At 29.0% G+C, this 19,766-nt stretch overlaps 5 protein-coding genes across 5 annotated transcripts; 2 read left to right on the top strand and 3 right to left on the bottom strand.

Moving 5' to 3' along the window:
• Positions 1-1,881: 1,881 nt before the first annotated feature.
• Positions 1,882-2,676, bottom strand: GO595_009522 (proliferating cell nuclear antigen; the record flags this gene model as incomplete). The annotated part of the gene is made up of 1 exon (XM_067923217.1): positions 1,882-2,676. One exon carries the CDS (start codon positions 2,674-2,676, stop codon positions 1,882-1,884), a length of 795 nt encoding a protein of 264 aa, XP_067770524.1.
• A 4,299-nt stretch (positions 2,677-6,975) lies between these two features.
• Positions 6,976-7,326, top strand: GO595_009521 (uncharacterized protein; the record flags this gene model as incomplete). Its single annotated transcript, XM_067923216.1, has 1 exon — positions 6,976-7,326. One exon carries the CDS (start codon positions 6,976-6,978, stop codon positions 7,324-7,326), a length of 351 nt encoding a protein of 116 aa, XP_067770523.1.
• Positions 7,327-7,577: 251 nt separating this feature from the next.
• Positions 7,578-9,218, bottom strand: GO595_009520 (stress-induced protein; the record flags this gene model as incomplete). Its single annotated transcript, XM_067923215.1, has 1 exon — positions 7,578-9,218. The coding sequence occupies one exon, from the start codon at positions 9,216-9,218 to the stop codon at positions 7,578-7,580; it is 1,641 nt and encodes a 546-aa protein (XP_067770522.1).
• Positions 9,219-11,629: 2,411 nt separating this feature from the next.
• Positions 11,630-12,700, bottom strand: GO595_009519 (CMGC family protein kinase; the record flags this gene model as incomplete). The annotated part of the gene is made up of 1 exon (XM_067923214.1): positions 11,630-12,700. One exon carries the CDS (start codon positions 12,698-12,700, stop codon positions 11,630-11,632), a length of 1,071 nt encoding a protein of 356 aa, XP_067770521.1.
• Positions 12,701-12,832: 132 nt separating this feature from the next.
• GO595_009518 (vacuolar assembling/sorting protein VPS16) lies at positions 12,833-15,352 on the top strand (the record flags this gene model as incomplete). Its single annotated transcript, XM_067923213.1, has 1 exon — positions 12,833-15,352. One exon carries the CDS (start codon positions 12,833-12,835, stop codon positions 15,350-15,352), a length of 2,520 nt encoding a protein of 839 aa, XP_067770520.1.
• Positions 15,353-19,766: the final 4,414 nt, after the last annotated feature.

The raw sequence follows: 19,766 nt of genomic DNA, 5'->3' as shown, positions 1-19,766 counted from the left end.
ATGCATAATCAGAACATGTTTCAAGTTCTGGTAAATATATTTCAGTTATAGATTTACAATTATCCAATATATATGAACCACAACTTTTAAGTTTTGGTAATGTTAAAACTTTTATCTCTGCTTCTTTAAAAACATAACTTCCAATATGTTCACAATGATCAAATGATAAATATGAGTCATCAATAAATGCATAATTATAAAAAGCATAATCATCTATTGTTTTAATTTTTGTATCCTTAAAACAATTATTTTTTACACTGCAATAATAGAACGCGTACTTTCCAATAGATTGCACTTCCGATAATATAAGTGTAAACGAGTGCAAGAACTTAGCAAATAGCTTATCTGGAATATGTGTTAAATTTGGTAATATAATATAACTTAAGATGATACAACCGTCTACGAATGGTCCACTTGCATATCTAAGGGAAGTTAAATTAAGAATTTCTAAATTGATGTTGCGGTAAAATGCATTGGTTGAAATATTTAGAATTTTGGGCAAGTTTATGGATTTAAGTGAGAAGCAATTAGCAAATGCTCCTTCATATACTATTGTTACCTTTGGGAAATCAATGGCTTCCAGAGAATTACAATGAGTAAACGAATACGGATAAATTCGTTCAAGTGAAGGAAAATAAATTGAAACAAGGTTATAACAATCCTGAAAAGCATAATCATGACAGTATTTTAAAGACGGAAGTGAAACATTTCGAAGGGAGACACAGCCATCAAATGAATTGCTATAAATTTCGTCAACATCTGGAAAATATATTGTTTCAAGACTTTTACACATTTGAAATGCAGTTTTCATAAGATATCTCAAGCCGTGTGCCTCAATATGAACCAAATTTACGCATTCAGTAAACGAATTAGAAGTGAAAGATTCGACATACGCATAATAAACATACCTTAATTTTGGACAGAATTTTAAATTATCAAGACCATATTCCATTTTAGTACTTATGTTGAGCTTTTCCATGTTTGTTAAAAATATTAAATAGGTACTGAATTCAGTAATTTCAAATTTAGTATCACTTGAAATAGAAAAATTTACAATTAATGGGCAAAAAACATTCAGAATATATAAGTTTCCAAATGTAAGGTCGCCACTGATTACATCAACTTCTGCATAATCATTCACATATGTAATATTTTTAGCGAGTGCATTTAAAAATGCTTCTGCTAGAGACTCACCACTGACAATTACGGTTTTATTTATAAGGACTTCAAGTAATGAGAATGATAAGATTGGAAATAAACAAAGCAACATTGAGGAGAAAATTGACAAATTGGATGTGTCTCAAATTTTGAATGAGTAAAAAAAAAAGTTATTGCAATAACCATACAATTTTTGTATTCTATGATCATATATAAATATTTGACAGGGAAAATCATCAACATCGGGTTACCCCAGCAACTGCCTCGAAATGTAGTAAACGTTCAGATGAGAACGTTAAGCAGAGAAATAAAAGATTTAATAAATGTGGAAAATTTTCTAAATTAATCACACCAAAATAGAGATATAAAATACGCAGGTTTTACTTAGCTATTTAAATAATGTAATATTCAAATCAGAGTAATCGACATTAAATTATTATCCTTTGTCACAATAATCTTTCAACTAAAAAAAAAAAAAAATAGTTCAATCATAAGCCATGTTTGTAATTTCTGGAAATTAGGAATATATAAATTATACTTAAATTTTTTAAATTGATCAAAGGTTGAAGCAGAACCTTCAGTGGCAAATGTCATTATGTTCACAAAACCAGTTATTTGCGTTTACGAAATGGATTTAAAATCATTAAACTATGAACATAATTTAAAATACAGAAAAACATATTATCTTTTTATAAAACTACAAAAATGAGATTTATTCATTTATTAGAGTTCTTCGTCTGATCCATCTTCATCAACTTTTGGCGCAAGGTAAAATTTAACAAATCCGCCTTCGTTCAGTTGGTATTCTACAAGCAATGGAAAGTTTGGTGAGAAGTGTAGTGATACGCGACTTGCGAGCCCAGACGCAGCGGATATTGCCTTCAAATATCTTAACGCATATGATACTCGACATGATTCAGTAACTTGAACTTCAACATCTTCCTCCATATTTTCGGGTACTTCGCCGGAGCTGAACGTTGTGATAGCGTCGACAAGTGAATCTGAAACGGAGAATGAGACTGAACCATCTGTACAACTTACAGATACTGAGTCATTGACTTCAGAAAGACTTTTGACAAGCTTAGTAAGTCCATCAGAACCAAGAGAAAGCTTCGCTCTGTACTGATGTTCTGGAATTGATACTGGTTCCTTTTGAACATCAACAGGTTTAAGCCTGAAACGAGTTGATTTCTCATCGTTGGGTGAATTTAATTGCATTTCAATATCTTCGTTTTGATGATCAGTTTTGATTGTAAGAAGATCATTTGATGCTGCACTCTTTAAAACTTTAATTAAAGTTCCAACATTGAACGACAATTCTAATGGTTCGGTGCATGTATAGGATGAGAATGTTTCAGCTGGTAGTTCAATGGAAATAAGGGAAACATGGCTGACATCAATTGCTTGAAGTGTCATTCCATCTGAATCACAATTAAACGTGACATCTTCAACAAGATCCTTTAAGCTGTCAACAATGCGTTTGAAAAAAGATGCTTGGTGGAATACAATTTCGACCATTTTTTATAAATGGCACTTCCATACGTTTAAAAATTCATTCAATAGAAACCGTTAATAAAATCCCCCTAAAAATAACAATACAATTGCTCCACGCTGCCTAAATTTCTTAATTATTTTTTTTATTTTTTCTTTTAAAAATTATAATTATGACTAATTTTCATTAATTAGCGTTTTTATATATCTTGAAATGATTTCATAATTAATTAGGAATAACATTTAAAGCCTATCTTGAATTAGAAAAAGGGATGTTAACTCTTTAGAAAAAAAATTTCATATATATATATATTAAATTTTCCTTTTCAGGATTTCATAATAAAAACTTTAAGTAATTATCTTAATTCGAATTTATTTTATTCGAAAGTGGTATTAAAAATTTACTAAAAAACAATTCTAAGATATGTTAATACAAATTATTTACTAAACTTCGGCATCGATTTTTTTGAAATTGGATTTTATTGACTCCAAAAAGTGCACTTTTGAAGATGGAATTGATTTGAAGTATTCCAAAATTGGTTCTTGTTTCGGCAAGAACAAATCTCTTTGCTTTATTGACAAGAACATTTGGATAGCTGAGCAAATCATTGATAACAAATCATTTGTATCTTTTACAATTAATTTGTTTTCGAATATACTCCAAAACAATTCGCAATTAGTAACTGTTTGGATGTAATATTTCTCTTTTTCTAGTCTACGGACAAATATTTTTAGTTTACTATTTGGGAATCCTTTATAATTTATATTAATCATATCTGGTGATTCCGAATAAATAATTGAAATCATTTGTTCAGATTCACAATTCTCCTTAACATACAAAGAAATCAAACCCAAAGGAATCATTTCACCATTCTTAAATATGGAATAAAATTCATTGAAGTAATTACTTTCGTCAATTTTATAAACCGGCACGTAAACTTCTGAAATGACATTAATTTTTTTCAGATCACATATCACTTTTTCAATTGGTTCGTTAATTTCCTTAACGTACTCGTAAATTCCCGATTCGATCAAATATTGAATGCAAACCGCCTTTTGTTTTTCAGTTGCTAATTGTTCACTTAACAAATCTTTTTGATCATCAGCAGAAGAATCAGATACATATTCTTCCTCCTTAATAATGTTTCTAAGTTGTTTAAAATAAAATGACACGTTAAACAACTGATTATTTTTCCTTTCTGAAATCGGAGTTGAGAAACTAAATTCTTTGGATGTTAAATTCCAATAATAAAATCCGAAAGAATCGAAAATTTGTATTACGTTTTCATTAAACATTAAAATTGCTTTATTTCCTATTAAGTAATTAATTGTATTTTTATATATTATATTATTTTCTGTTTTCGAACATATTATACCTTTTAAATAATTTATATATTTTATTGGTATTAAATCCTTTTCATATATATCACTTAAGAAGTTCGAGAACGTAAGTTGAAAGTTATTATTAAATGATAATTCATTGTTCAATTTATTCAACTGAAGAATTAACAACAAAAATGAAATTATTATATTTTGATCGTTTTGTGCATTTATTACACTTAATATCATAAATATCGTCTTAAACAAATCTTCGAAATTAATAAATGGTAATAACGATGATAAATAATTATTATATGTCGGAATGATAAAGAAATCTTTTTTATATAATTCGATAATTTGCTTAAGAAACAAATCACTGTTTTGTTTAGATAAAACAAAAAGTAAATTTAAATCAACTTTTCGATTATTACAATTGTTAAAGATATGTTTAATGATATCTTTTGGAATTTTGCGATAAAATGATAAATTCACAATTAATAATGAATAGTTAATCCAAAGCGTTTCATCAAAATCATTTGTTTGTGATGGTATTAATTCATCAAATAAGGAATTGATTAAAGTTTCGGATAATATAATTTGATTCTTAAATAAATGATACGAATTTTCAATGAATTTTTGAGTCGAAATGATATTTGTAATTGTTTCACTTAAATCTGTAAAATGTTTTTGAGTTAAAGATAACGTAGAAATACTTAAAAGTTCAAATAAATTATTAATAAGTTCAAAATGTTCACTTTTATATTCTTTTGTTTGATATGATGAAAAAATAAAATCACCAAAAATATCAAAAAATATATCAAGTGGAAAGAAGGAAATATGTTCCGTTGTTTGTGCTCGCATGTATGACTTAAAATAATTGATTGTATTAGAAATGATTTGACTTATTGTTTTAATTTTTATGTTTTCATCAATGCAATTCAATGATTTATCGAAAAGTGAAAAAAACGTTTCGAGTTTTTGGAATTCATTGGTTTCATTAAGTTTCCCTTGCAAATAAGAGTCAGTGACTGTGCACAATAATTCAAATGTTTTGTTGCTCCATGAATTCAAGAAATAATTAAATTTTCCCCAATTTTTACAAAATTGAACAAATATGTCCCAAAGAGTAGAGTCGGAATAATTATCTAAAACGCAGACAAACAACAAGTTAAGAAGGTTTTGAAGGATTTTCGTATATTGCTGATAAGTTTCATTGATAAAGATATAATCAATGATACCAATAATGAGTTTGATAAATACTTGCGTCGTCTCTTGATCAAATTGTTGATGTAGGTCTTTGTAGAAGGTTCCATATTCTTGTGATAATTCTAATAATATGGACTTTTTTTTAGGAATTGAGGTGTCGAATAAACATGATAGAATCTTGAAAGACCTACGTAAAAACTCATTTCTTTGATTAGTATCTTCAAAAAAGTTTTCTTTAAATATCCAATAATGAAATATTTTAATTGCTTTTGATATACTATCACTATACATAGAAGGTAATAACATACAATATGAAACAGATTGAATAATCCAATCAAGTTGCTCTGGTGTTTGAATTATATTTAAATTTCCATTTGAAGAAAAACAAGAAACAGCAGTAATTGCAAAAGTGGAAGAGACAAACTCTGGCAGTTTATATATGACTTCATTTGGATTTTCTTCTTCTAAAAGGCCTATTTTGAAAACATGCTGCAAAACGGATTTCGACATCTTTTCAAAAAGTGGCACTTCTTTGGATGAAAGAAGAAAAAAAATCATGAAAAAATATATTGATTTGTTATTAAACATTCCACAAACTACATCTCAAGTATCGGCATAGCCTTTTGTATCGTGAAATTTTTCATGATCATTTAAATGGTCCATTCCAAATTTCACTTTCCTCCACTGATTTAGATATATTCATATATTTTTATATAAATATTTTTTTTATTTTTAGAAAATTTATAACTTACAGTTAAAGCAGAAATAGAAATTTTATTACAAAATAGGAAGCATACAAGTTTTTGTATTAAAATTAGATAAATTATGACAAGTAGGAAAATTATTTATAAACAATAAGCATGCTTATTTTTTATTCATATAAAAATATACTATCATGTATTATAGAATGCAAACAACATAAGGATTGGAACATATTCTGCTTTATGTTTTTATATGCTCGCTTTTTTAAAAAGATTTATAAGTTTAAATATGCTTACAATTTAATTTATTCTAAAAATATAATTTTTATAAAAAACTTTTTCCTAGTGATTTAGTAAGTATATTTGAATATATATTCAGATTTATACGCTAATAATTATAGAGTTTTTTAGTTTATCATTCATTAAATGACAATAGTAAGATTTAATATAGGAAATTTTGAAACATATCTATTTACATCATTTAGAATCAGTAAAATTTTAGCTCATGGTGATTAAAATGATGCTTACAATAAAAGAAGTATTTTTCTTGAATATTTTAGACTCTTTCATTGCCACCTGAAATTCTAAAAATATGGCAAGCAAGCAGGCAAAAAAATGGCAACACATTTTTTGAAAAGTGACTACAAAAAAACTCTATCGGAGCGGTTATTGTCGTAATAACAAAAAGTGACATCGAACGATAAGATTAGAAATTGTTTGGTTTATTTTTTGAAAATTAGCACTTTTGCATTTCTGAAGGAATTGTGATATGAAAAACGATCGTTACCATATGGCACAATTGCCCTTGGTTGAAAGAGTCTAGAATTTTATTATGAAAAAATAATATTCGTTCATTATTACGCATAAATGGGAATATATTTTCAAACATGGGGATTGAATGATGATGGCATTTATTCACATGTAAAAATGTTAATATTTGAATCGTATAAATTTTATTGAAATACAGTAAATTTACGATCAAAATATATTCAAAAAGTCATACACCCCAAAAAAAAATAAAAATGCCACTTTTGGCAAAAAATTTGATACACTGTATTCAATTTCTTTGTGTTTATTTGAATCATATCAATTCAAACAAATGGGAAGACGTTCGTTCAACTACACACCAATGCGCGTGATAATCTTTAGTCCAACTGCAAATAATACAATTACTTTTGAAGTTAAAGATCAAAAATTCACAGATGCTTCTCTAGCAAAACTTAATCAACTTGAAAATATGGATTCTCAATCACCAACTCAGAACAGCACCAATACGCATCCACACCCACCTCTACAGATGCAATATTTTGTTCCATTTCATTCTGTTCCTTATAGACCACCACTGCCATTTGACATTGAGCTTCATCCAATTAAAATGTATCCTCCAATTCTCCGTGACAAAATCCTTAACAAAATTCTACAGCCACTTTCTTCTTCTGCGAAGAAGTAAATTTTAATTGGAATTAAACCAACGCAAAAATTTTATTTTTCAATTCATTAAAATTTTACATAAACAATTTCAACGTATTAATGTATAATTATTGTAAATGTAAACAAAATCAAATTGATACTTTGTGACAATATAAAAAGTAAACCATTGAATATTTACCACAATTTTAAAATCTTTGACTACCGATAGAGGTCACTTTCCCACTTTTTATGAGAATATTCTCAAACAAAAAAAGTTTGTCATTGTCACTTTTAGTACCTAACTCCAAAGATTTTTCTGGTTTCCCTTTCGATAAACGGTCTAATTCTTGCTGGTGAGTTAGCATCTGCGAAGCGGTTAACAGGGAATACGTTCCATTCGTGTGGCGATGCACGGTACATGACGCAGAAGAATAAGCCGGTGTGTCTTGTTGACTTGCTAAGGTTGATACGAAAAACTTCGACATTTTCGCCAACAACCAAATGGAGATGGCACTTCTTAACATTCTTGAAAGGAACGTTGTTGAATGATGTGATCATGAAGCACAAGTAATGAGCTGCTGGTGGTAAAACTGGGAGATTGACAGCGATGATTTCATCATCACCACTTCCAACGCCTGTCCTATTATCACCAGAATGACGGATAGCGCCACCGAATTCTTGGAGCTTACTGAAGGAGACAGTGGAGACATATCTGAAGTTAGGATCAAAGATCATAACTGATGCATCGAGATCTGTCTTTGTATCCCAGCCAAGACCGACACGGACAAGCTGAAGGCTGTTGTAGCCTTGAAGTAGAAGTGCACGGTTGATAGAAATTGGAACTCCGGGAACAAATGCGATCCTCCTCTTGATGAAGCGTGGGTCAAATCCACAGATCTGTGCAAGTTCTGGGGCAACTTCAATGACTGAGTATGGAACAACTGGAACATTCGGATTAGGGAAGCACCAGGAATATGGTTGGACAGCAACGCCTTGTGGTGTGATTGTAAGAACTGCAATAACTGCTACGGTGGCTCCTGGTTGGATTTGTGCTGATAATCTTTGATGGAAGAATGGTTGAAGTTGATTTGGATCACGGCAAATAACACGCTTGCCAAATGGTTGGAAGGCTGACTCCGGTGAAAGGTAAAAGTCGACGGCAATCCATTGGAATTTGTCGAGTGTAACTTTGGGATCATTTGTTGATACTGTAATGAGAGCTTTGACAGCACCTTTGCCTTTTTTGTGGAAGAACATCTTTGCGAGATCAAGACGAAGGCTTGGACCATATGTATCATAGCAGAAACAGAAATTGATTCCAGAATGCTTAACACCTTTTCCTTTAGTCTCGCCATTGAATACGCATGAACGAAGTTCACCTCTTTGGCCAAAGGAAATAAGGCCAAGATCAAGTGGGCATGGGATATATCCAAGTCCATAATTTTGAATTGGAAGTGGTGGCTTGTATGCTGGAGCGAATGCAAGGTTGACATAAGCTGTTTGGTTTGGTGGAATTGGTGATCCTGGGAATTGTGATTGGAGTGGTTGGGAAGCCATGGTTTCGACTTTGATAAGAAGTGCTGGTTGCCAACCTTGTGGAAGCTTAGATTCATCAAAGGCTGGGTAAACTGGTACCCAAACTTCTTGGTTTAATGGGTAGAAAATTGGGTCAAAAACGGCAGATCCTAACTTATCATGTTTCTTACCTTGATCAAAGTCAAAAATTTCGAACTTGAATCTCATTCCACGAATACCGTGGCAAACAAATGATTGGTTCCATGTAGGATTAAGGTTTCTTGGGATAACATTTGTCATACCGATTTGGATCTTGGCAAGAGAATCTTGAAGAACAATAACATATGGGTCGGAAGTTCCATTTGCATCAGCAATTGGAAGTTGGCGTCCAGCTATCACATGAACCCTGAAGTTCATAATTTGAAGTAATTGACGTTTCTCAATTAACTGACTAAATTGATTCAAATTTTCCGGTTGCAGTTTTCGTGGTTTTTAATAAAATTGACCTCACAATCAAATTTGAAAGGAGCGGCCTTTCAATTCTTTTTGAAAACATAGTGGTGGTTATTCAAGGGCAAAACAAAGGCGGGATTAACTTTTTGCGCACTTTACAACGCTGATAATTTTTATGACCGAATTTTTTCTGATGTTTACATGTGTTGTTCAAGTAAGGAATTTTATAATCTGGTCAAATAACTCGTTTTGATAAAGAAATCTTTGTTCAACAATTGTTTATAAAGTCCCCAATCATTCTTTGAAAGTTTCGGAATTTTCAGTGAAACATGGATAAAATAATTTAATGTTTTTATAACTAAGAAAATCACCATTTTTCCCTAATAGATATTGTGCTTCATTATAAGAGAAGAAGAAGATGTATTGAGCATATTCAAACCATGTTTGCTTTTAATATATGTAATTAAAATTAAATTAACATTGCATTCGAGATAAAAAGAACATGTGGTTCTACATATCATGTAGTAAATAAAAATGGTTACAATCCATCAAATAATGAAAACATTTTTTTGATTCAATGTTATCTTGTAACAAATTGAAAATTGTGTCTTCAAAAGATAGTACTATATTTAAGTTTGTTTTTAGTATTTTGTATATTGTTTTGTATATAAGTAATTACATGTAATCGTGAGATTTATGAGCATTTGTTAGGTGAACTGAAAAATTATTTTAATCGCAATTCATATTTTCATATAAATGTCTTATTAATCAATTTCAACCAGCACAAATAATTTAGGAGAAAATATTAAACCCAAAAGCAAAACAATTGATTTAAATTTTCTTATTTCACTTGAATAATTAATATTTAATTAAAAAGAAGAAAATCTTGTTTTATCAATTGAACAAACAATTAAACTATTTGATTCAAATTTTCCATATTCATTTGATTATATTATAAACAATTTAGTTTACTATGCATCTTTTACGCAAATCAAAGATAGTTCTCTATATATCAATTATTTACGAACAATTCAAACAGAAGAAGAAATTAATAACAACATTCCCAAAATCATTGAATTTTTAATGAGTACATTTATGATTTCAAGTCACAAGAAGCTTATTATCTGATCGAAAAATGATTCAAAGAAATTTAATTAGGCAAAACTTTTCAAAAAAGATTCACTCAAAATATGATAATGATTTGATATGTTATTGTATTCGAAGTGGGAATTATGAAGTTATTTCATTTTTAGAAGAAAAAATGAAAATTAATGACAATGATATCATTGAATCAGTAGGAATTGGTAACTTATATCTTACTAAACATTTTCTCCAAAATAATAAAATTCCAAAAAATATAATACTTTTTTTTGGTGAGTCTAAAAATAATGAGCTTATTAAACATATTTTAGAACAGGATGGAATCGATGTTAATGCAAGAAATGTTTTTATATTTTTAAAATAAAACAAAGTTTGCATTAATATTTTAAAATTTCAAAATAATATTTGGAAATTATTTAAATTAATGTTCATTTCAATAATTTTATATTTAAAAGTAATATTTGGACTTTTTTTGAAATATTTTATACAGCACTAATATATGCATTGAAAAAGTTCATACAGAAATAGTTAAATTACTTCTTGAACAAGAAGGAATTGATATCAATGCTAAGGATAAAATTTATTTTAATAATTTTTTGATTTAAAATAATATTTGGTAATTATATCAAATATTTTGGACAGAACTTATGTTTGTATCTTACAAAGGTTATACAGAAATCTTTAAATTACTTCTTGAACAGGAAAATATTGATATTGATTTATTTTTTATAAAATTTATTCTGATAACTTGAACATACAATATAATATTTGGAAATTGTTTAATTTATTTAAAACAGCCCCCCTACCCGCAGCTTCAAATGGAAATATAGATATATTTAAATTGCTTTTTGCACTCAAGAGGGCCTATATTAATGATAAAAATCTGTTTATAATTTTCTTTGATAATTTTTTATTACATCATAATATTTGGAATCTATTTAAAATTATTCATACAGCTCTTATCCTTGCATCTAAATTTAATCAGAGAGAACCGTTAAATTCCTTCTTGAACAAAGAGGAATTGACATCAATTTAAAAGATATTTTTTGTTTTAATTTAAATTTGTTATAATGATTTAATACTCATTAATCATATTTGGAAATTGTTTAAACTATTTTATACAGCTATTTTTTATGCATCAGAAAAAGGAAATAAAAGAGTAGTTAATTTACTTCTTGAAAAAGGCGCTAAAGAAAGTTTGTGATGTTAAATGTCGCATTAAAAGATATTAAATACAATTAGTTTTTATAAAAATTTATCACATTTTAGTTTATTTACAACAAATCATCTAAAATGTCATCGAATGAGTCGTTTTCTTCATGATTTGAAAACATTGACTTCGTAACATTTTTAATACGTGAATTGGATTGAAGTGTTCTAACTTGTATTTTTTCTGCTTCACAACCATCCATTTTCTGTTCTTCCTTTAACTTAATTGGTTTTGATTCAATGTTTTCATTAATAGTTGGATTTTTTCGAATTGGTTCAGATATTCCTTTAAAGAATGGATGTAATAATGCTTGTTTAGCACTAATTCTTTTCAAAGGGTCCATTTTTAGCATTTGGTTAAGTAGATCTATAGCTTCTGGTGAAGCATTGGGAATAATAGTGGAAAGAGGAGTAGGAGCAAATTGGGGCACCCTGATTCCAAGTTTAGCTGCTAACCTAGAACCGTCCGGCCAACTATATTCAGGGCACCCCAAAATGGAACATATTTTGAAAATTTGATCTGTTTCTGATGTGCCCTGAAAAAGCGGCTTTAATGTGTAAAGTTCTCCCATGATAGCACCTACTGCCCATATATCAACAGGTGAGTTGTAAAATTCATGTCTAAGAACAATTTCTGGGGCCCTATACCATCTTGTTGAAATGTATTGTGTGTAAGGAGGACGACTTCTAATTTCTCGAGCGAGTCCAAAGTCAGCTATTTTTAGTACATCGCCTTTCCAAAGTAAATTTTCTGGTTTGATATCTCTATGGAAAAAACCACATTTATGTACATATGCAATTCCTTCAAGAAGTTGTGAGATGATAAATCGAATTTCTGGCTCACTAAAAGGACCATTATGTTCGTTTATTGTTTTTAATAAGCTTCCTTCAAGAAACTCGAAAACCAAGTATAAATGCTCATTTTCGCGAAATACTTGAATAAGACGCTCTACATTTTTGTGTTTAATTTTACGAAGGCTTTTGACTTCTTTTGTTTGGAGGCATTCATCAAAAGAAGAATATTTTTGTTTCATCTTTTTAATAGCAACAATTTCATTTGTTTCTTTTTCACGGCATTTAGTAACAGTACCAAATGCACCATTACCAACCACTTCTATTTCATCGAAGCGTTTCATGTTTTAGCTAAGCAAACTTAATCCGAAAACTCTTTTCAATTAATATTCGGTCATATAAATTTTTATTTAACGTTCTCTTATTTACTTGAATTTGACAACACCAACTTCTATCGTTCAGTTATACCAGCAAAAATGCAAGAATCAAAAAATGTCCTTAGGAGTCAACTTAAAAAGATATCAGATACCACTAAAACCCTAGAAGGTGCTAGCTTCATTCAAGAAGAAATTCTTTCACAGATCAATCCAAATTCATACTTTGCACGGAAAGTCAATTTTACTTTTGATAAGTTTTACTATGCTCCCTATGGTGGCATTATAGGAGTTGAGCATAACAATAGTGAATCTAATCTTAAAATTGTTGATTTTTATGATAGTAATTTAAATCATATACTTGCACTTTTTCCACCAGTTGATCATCTCAAAGGCCATAATGACTTATATATTACACCTGAAGATATGATTCTTTGCATATATGACAACATGCTCCATGTATATGACATTCGAAATCATTTAATTTCCAAAGACAAAATCTTTGAATTCTCGAACGAGGAGACCTATCTCTTTTCCACCTTTTTTGAGCATGGACTTTTTGTTGGTACCTCCAAAGGTAATATCTATTTTGTTGATGATTTCTCCGAATTTTCATGCAAGTTATTTGGTACATTTGATGCCAGCACCTTACCCACATATGCAGCATGTTTACCTCCCACATATTATTCCTATGATGAATCAATACCAAATGTCAAACATGGCGCCGTTGTATATATTCCAATCGTCAAAGATGCTCAACAGCAACTAATTTGTGTTCAGCAAGACCAAATAGATGTTATTGATTTTCCGTTTACAATTCGAAGCATTGAATTCAACGCATCATATTCCATGTTATTCATTATCACAGAGTTTGAGCTCATAGTCTATGATTATAAGTTCTCACAATGTTATCTCCAATTAGATCTGAGTGATTGCTCATATATTCGCGCATGTTGGTGTGGCAATTCCACGATTTTATTAACGCGCGAAAACTCGGCAGTGATGGTTGGCATCTCAGAGGAATCGATCATATACGAAACAGAAAGCGGATGTTTAATCACTCCAGAGGTTGATGGTGCACGTTTAATCACGCGTGAAAACGTTCGATATATTCGAGAGATACCGAAATATACGTTAGAAATCGCAAAAAGAAAACGCGGAAATCTTTCGGCGAAATTGTTATTTAGTTGTAGCGAGAAGTTGGCAATGGCTACAAGAGATACTATGACCGAATTAGGAGATGGACTTATCGAAGCTATTAATGGTTGCTTGGATGCAATTACTTATTTTAGAGAACCTGAAATTACACATCAAATATTAAAGGTGATAATACAAGCAAAACAACACTTAAAGGAATTCGATCATAACAAAATATCTAAAATTATCATCAACAAAAGAATATGTGAACAAATAGCTAAAAGTCCGTACAAAATGAACTTGACTTACGAACAATTGTTGGCGTTGGGCCATAAAAGACTGTTGATGAGACTTTGTAATCATCAGTTCCATTATTTGGCATTCAAAATAGCAGATTACTTAAACGTTTCGGACGAGTTCATATTTGATAATTGGGCGTACGCTGTTTTGTTGTCTGGAGCGAAGAACGAAAATATTGTCAAAAAGTTGAAGGCTTCAAATGACGTTCTTGACTTCGTAAAGTTGGCAAAAATTGCATACGAAAGAAATTTGAATACATCGAAGTTTTCTTTACTCGCTTTCAATCATGATAATTCAATTAATTCAAATAACGCAAACTCAGAAAATAAGGTTTCAATGAAGGAGTACGTTAGGCAAATGATTCAAAAGGAAACGGAGGTTTTGAAGAACGATAACCTTAAATTGGCAACTTTACTCCTTGATGCAAACCCTGTAAAGGCTCGTTCAGTCCCTTTGTTGATACAATGGGGACAATGGCCTGCTGCTATTTCGGCTGCTGCTAAATCAAATGACGCTGCTTTAATTTCTTATACTATTGATCGTGCTGAAGAACATATTAATGAATCAACTGAAATTGCTCAAATGGTTAAGAAGGTTTTGGTTGAAAATCCAATTGCTCTTAGGGTTTGGATAATAATGCATCCAAATGATAATCGAATATCTCAATATCTTATTCAAAGTAATCATTCGAAAGAAGCTGTAAGCTCCGAATTCGTTCGATACGTTGATGGTATTGATGATCTCCAAAGTGCCCAAACGATTATTAAGAAACATGGAGATAGTTTCGATAGCAAAGTCATGAAACGGATGGCCGCTTCCAATTCTTTATGCGACGAATTACACATCCCAAAGATGTCTTCTCCATACGAAGTGTTTGATTACATTCTCATAAATTCACCATCGAAGGCAAAAAGTGCCGCGCGTAAACTCGATTTGTCAAATGACGAAATTACAGCGCGTAAAATATTTGTTGGACAACAACAGTCAGTTGATAGTGTGCCATGCAAATTACTTCTTGAGACATTGAACTCTCTCGAAGATGCTGACTTCGAAGAGGCAATAAATGTGCTGCTGTTCGACTACAAACGAAGAGACCTCGTGCTGGAGCTGCAGGAGAAAATAGAAAATAAGATATCGAGAGACATTTTGCAGGAAATTGTGAACAACTCAAACGAAGTTTATTAAATCATTAATCATTTAAACTTTTTGCGAAAGAGAAATGAAAACATTTCGTGAATAAATATTATGAAACAATAAATATTTTGAATCGAGTGCATCTTACGAATCATAAAATATTCACAATCAAACACATTTTCTGAAACATATAAATATTTTGAATCGAGTGCATCTTACGAATCATATAAATATTCAATCGAATACATATTCTAAATCGAATACATATTATGAATCATATAAATATTCACAATCAAACACATTTTCTGAAACATATAAATATTTTGAATCGAGTGCATCTTACGAATCATATAAATATTCACAATCAAACGCATTTTCTGAATCGAATACATATTTACAATAGAATACTTATTCACAATCAAATCCATATTCTAAATCAAATACATGAATCACATAAATATTCACAATCGAATACTATAATCGTAAAACGGGTTCTTTAATTAAAATTATGAAAAATATGAAACAAAAAATAATAATGTAATGCTTAAAAAAATGATTTCATTTAGAATACACTATATTTTATTATATATTTATCTAAATTACATTTGCTCAATGAATTTATCTTCTTTGAAGTCATCTGCAAAAGGATCTTCTTCAATATTCGATATAGGTATTCCTGTTGTGAATGTGTTTGTTGTTTTGTTATCATTTTGTTGATCTGAAATTTCATTTTCATTTTCGTCAATTTCTTCTTTTTTATTTTTAATTCGAATAAATAATATTATAAACAATGAAATTATAATAATAACAACAACAATAACACAAACAATTATTATGATAATTGTTGTTTTATTATCATTTGAATGAATTTCATTTATATAAACAAATGTGAAGAAATTCGAATAATAATTATAATATGTCGAATAAATAATAACTGTGTAATCATAATAAATAAATTCAGTTTCGATATAAATATACGACGAATTAATTGTAATTAATGAAATTGTTTGTATTTGCGTTTTACAATAAGTAAATGAATTTGTAATTGATAATGTAATTGTTAATAAATATGAAAAAGATTGCGTTAAATCATTTTGAAGTGATTCAGTAGCTGTCTTCGATTGTGATAATATTGTATATGACTGTGAGTATGTATTTGACTGTGAATATGTATTCGATTCAGAGTATGTATTACTTCTACTGAATGTGTGCGATGCTGAAAATGATATCGTTGAAATTGGATTGCAGTTTCCTTCAGTATATTCTGGAGTAACAGATAAACTTCCAAATGTTTCATTTTTATATGTTGAATATGTGATAACTGTCGTTGTAACATTAGAAAATGCATTTATTCCAATGTTTGGCTCTTTGTCACCATAATAATAAATACATTCAAGTGAATAACAATTGCAAAATCCCGATTCACCAATTTCTTTTATTCCATTCCCAAGTATTAATGTCGTTAAATTAGAACATGATGAAAATGCATAACTTCCAATTGAAGTGACTGAATTTGGAATTGTAATGTTTTTGATTGATGAACACAATGAGAATGCTGAACCACCAATTGTTGTGACATTTCCGCCAAAATTAATCGTTTCTAAATGTGAACATGACGAAAATGCATAACTTCCAATAGATGATACAGAATCACCAAAATTCACTGAGATAACTGAATTCCATTCTGAAAATTCACCACCTAAAACTGAATAAATTCCTTCACAAATATTTATAAATTTCGTTTTATTTTGATATTGTTCAATATCAACAAAATCATCTTTATTTGTTATTATTAATGTTGAATTATCGTCATTAAATATTTGAAAAGAACATATGAAAAATATAACAAAAATTAAAACATTTTCCTGTTTTTTCTTTTCGTTTGTTTTCAATTCATAGTTGGCCAAAAATAATTTCTGTAAAACTGATTTTTTTTGAAATAAATTGACATAAACCAACCAAAATATAATTGAAAAAACGGCGGTTAAACGACCAAAAGCATTGAATTTATTTGGTCGGTCTTTTTTATCGTTTCGCATCAATGAAAAATAATGAAATTTATGCTGGATCAAAGATATATTCTCATAACATCGATTCGTTCTTTGTTTTGGGATATTGTTTTCAATAAGGATTCTGGTCATAAAGGATTTATTTTTTGTAAATATAATGTATGATGTTGGGAATTTTATTTTGTCATAAAAGAATTGAAGTACTAATGATGTAAACCTGTTGTTAGCCAAGAAATTTAAAAATAAACTAGTTTTAAAGAAATTAGAATTAATGTTAAATATATCAAAATTTTTGTTCTTTATTCGGAATGTTGGAACTTTTGCATTGTGTCTATGAGCAATTTGTTCTTTGTTAAAACTCTTTTTTATATTTGATATTTTTGTAGTTGTAAAAAATGGAATTCCTATTATTGTATCGGTTCTATATTGTTTTACTATGTTCCAAATGAACAGTAAATGAATGATTTTCATGCTTCAAGATCTATATTAACTAATATAGTTAAGGACCTTTACTAAATACACATCGGCTAATACAAAAGTTAAAAATCATACGGTTAACTAGTAAAAAATTTGTTGTTATATTGAAGTTTTTCAATCTAACCTAAATTTTTTTATTTCAATATTTAAAAACACACTTAAAAGTTATTGTAATAAATGATTACAAAGCCACTTTTAAATAATATAATTAATGTATGTGATAGAGCAGAATTTGCTGATTAAAATGATATATCTTTCTTGTTATAAAACGTTTTTATACCTGTTAAATTTTATTATTTTTAGGGTATGAATTGGGGGTTCATTAAATACTTATGATATATATAATTAAATGATTCATTAAAAAGAAAACCTATTAATGTATTTTGATATACAACAAACAAAGTTATACCAATTGTAATTGTAAATATTTCGATTTAATGAAATGATTCTTTTTAACTTAATGATTATTCAATATTATTTACTATTTACTTTAATATTTAATGACCATAAAATATATCAATAGTTTATAAAAAAAATCGATCACAAACTATTTTGATAATGAAAAATTTATATTTCCATTTGATCTTTATAATTTTACATCAAAACATTATTCACTATATAATTTCAATGTTTTTAAAAATTTGATTAATATTTCAAATATTATCGTTTCTCATTGAAATTATTTCAAACTTTTTAAAAATAATAAAAATTCACCAAATAAAAACATACATTTTATTTTACAATTAAATCATAGCCAATTGTCTTCATCTTCTTTAACAATATCTTCAACTAAAGTATTGACATCTTCCTTTTGATTTAAACTTGATGTAGTCGAATCTTTAAATTGTAATGTTGATGTCGATTTTACTTTTTTGTTATTACTTTTTATTAGGAATATAACAATTCCAACAATTATCAACACAAATGCAATTGATCCGCAAACAATTCCAATCAATGCATTAGTTGTAAGTCCATTCGTATGTAAAATGTTCGTGTGAAACATCGTAATAAAATTCGAAAAATAATTATAATGTGTCGAGTAAATAATAACTGTGTAATCATAATAAAGAAATTCTGTTTCGATATAAGAAAATGTTGAATTAAATATGGACAATGAAAGTGACCTTGTTTGCGTTTCAAAATAAGTAAATGAATTTGTAATTGTCAATGTATATGTTAATGTATATGAATATGTCATATCGCTTTGAAATGATCCAGTAAATGTATTCGATTGTGAATATGTATTCGACTGAGAAAATGTATTTGAATGTGAATATGTATTCGATTGTGAATATGTATTTGACTGTGAATATGTATTCGATTCAGAGTATGTATTACTTCTACTGAATGTGTGCGATGCTGAAAATGATATCGTTGAAATTGGATTGCAGTTTCCTTCAGTATATTCTGGAGTAACAGATAAACTTCCAAATGTTTCATTTTTATATGTTGAATATGTGATAACTGTCGTTGTAACATTAGAAAATGCATTTATTCCAATGTTTGGCTCTTTGTCACCATAATAATAAATACATTCAAGTGAATAACAATTGCAAAATCCCGATTCACCAATTTCTTTTATTCCATTCCCAAGTATTAATGTCGTTAAATTAGAACATGATGAAAATGCATAACTTCCAATTGAAGTGACTGAATTTGGAATTGTAATGTTTTTTGATTGATGAACACAATGAGAATGCTGAACCACCAATTGTTGTGACATTTCCGCCAAAATTAATCGTTTCTAAATGTGAACATGACGAAAATGCATAACTTCCAATAGATGATACAGAATCACCAAAATTCACTGAGATAACTGAATTCCATTCTGAAAATTCACCACCTAAAACTGAATAAATTCCTTCACAAATATTTATAAATTTCGTTTTATTTTGATATTGTTCAATATCATTAAAATCATCTTTATTTGTTATTATCAATGTTGAATTATCGTCGTTAAATATTTGAAAAGAACTTAT

This window comes from Histomonas meleagridis, assembly GCF_020186115.1.
Source record: "Histomonas meleagridis strain 2922-C6/04-10x chromosome Unknown contig_9, whole genome shotgun sequence".
In the NCBI taxonomy this organism is placed as follows: Eukaryota; Parabasalia; order Tritrichomonadida; family Dientamoebidae; genus Histomonas; species Histomonas meleagridis.
The sequence above is the reverse complement of the archived record's forward strand: the minus strand, read 5'-3'. Positions and strand labels throughout refer to the sequence as shown.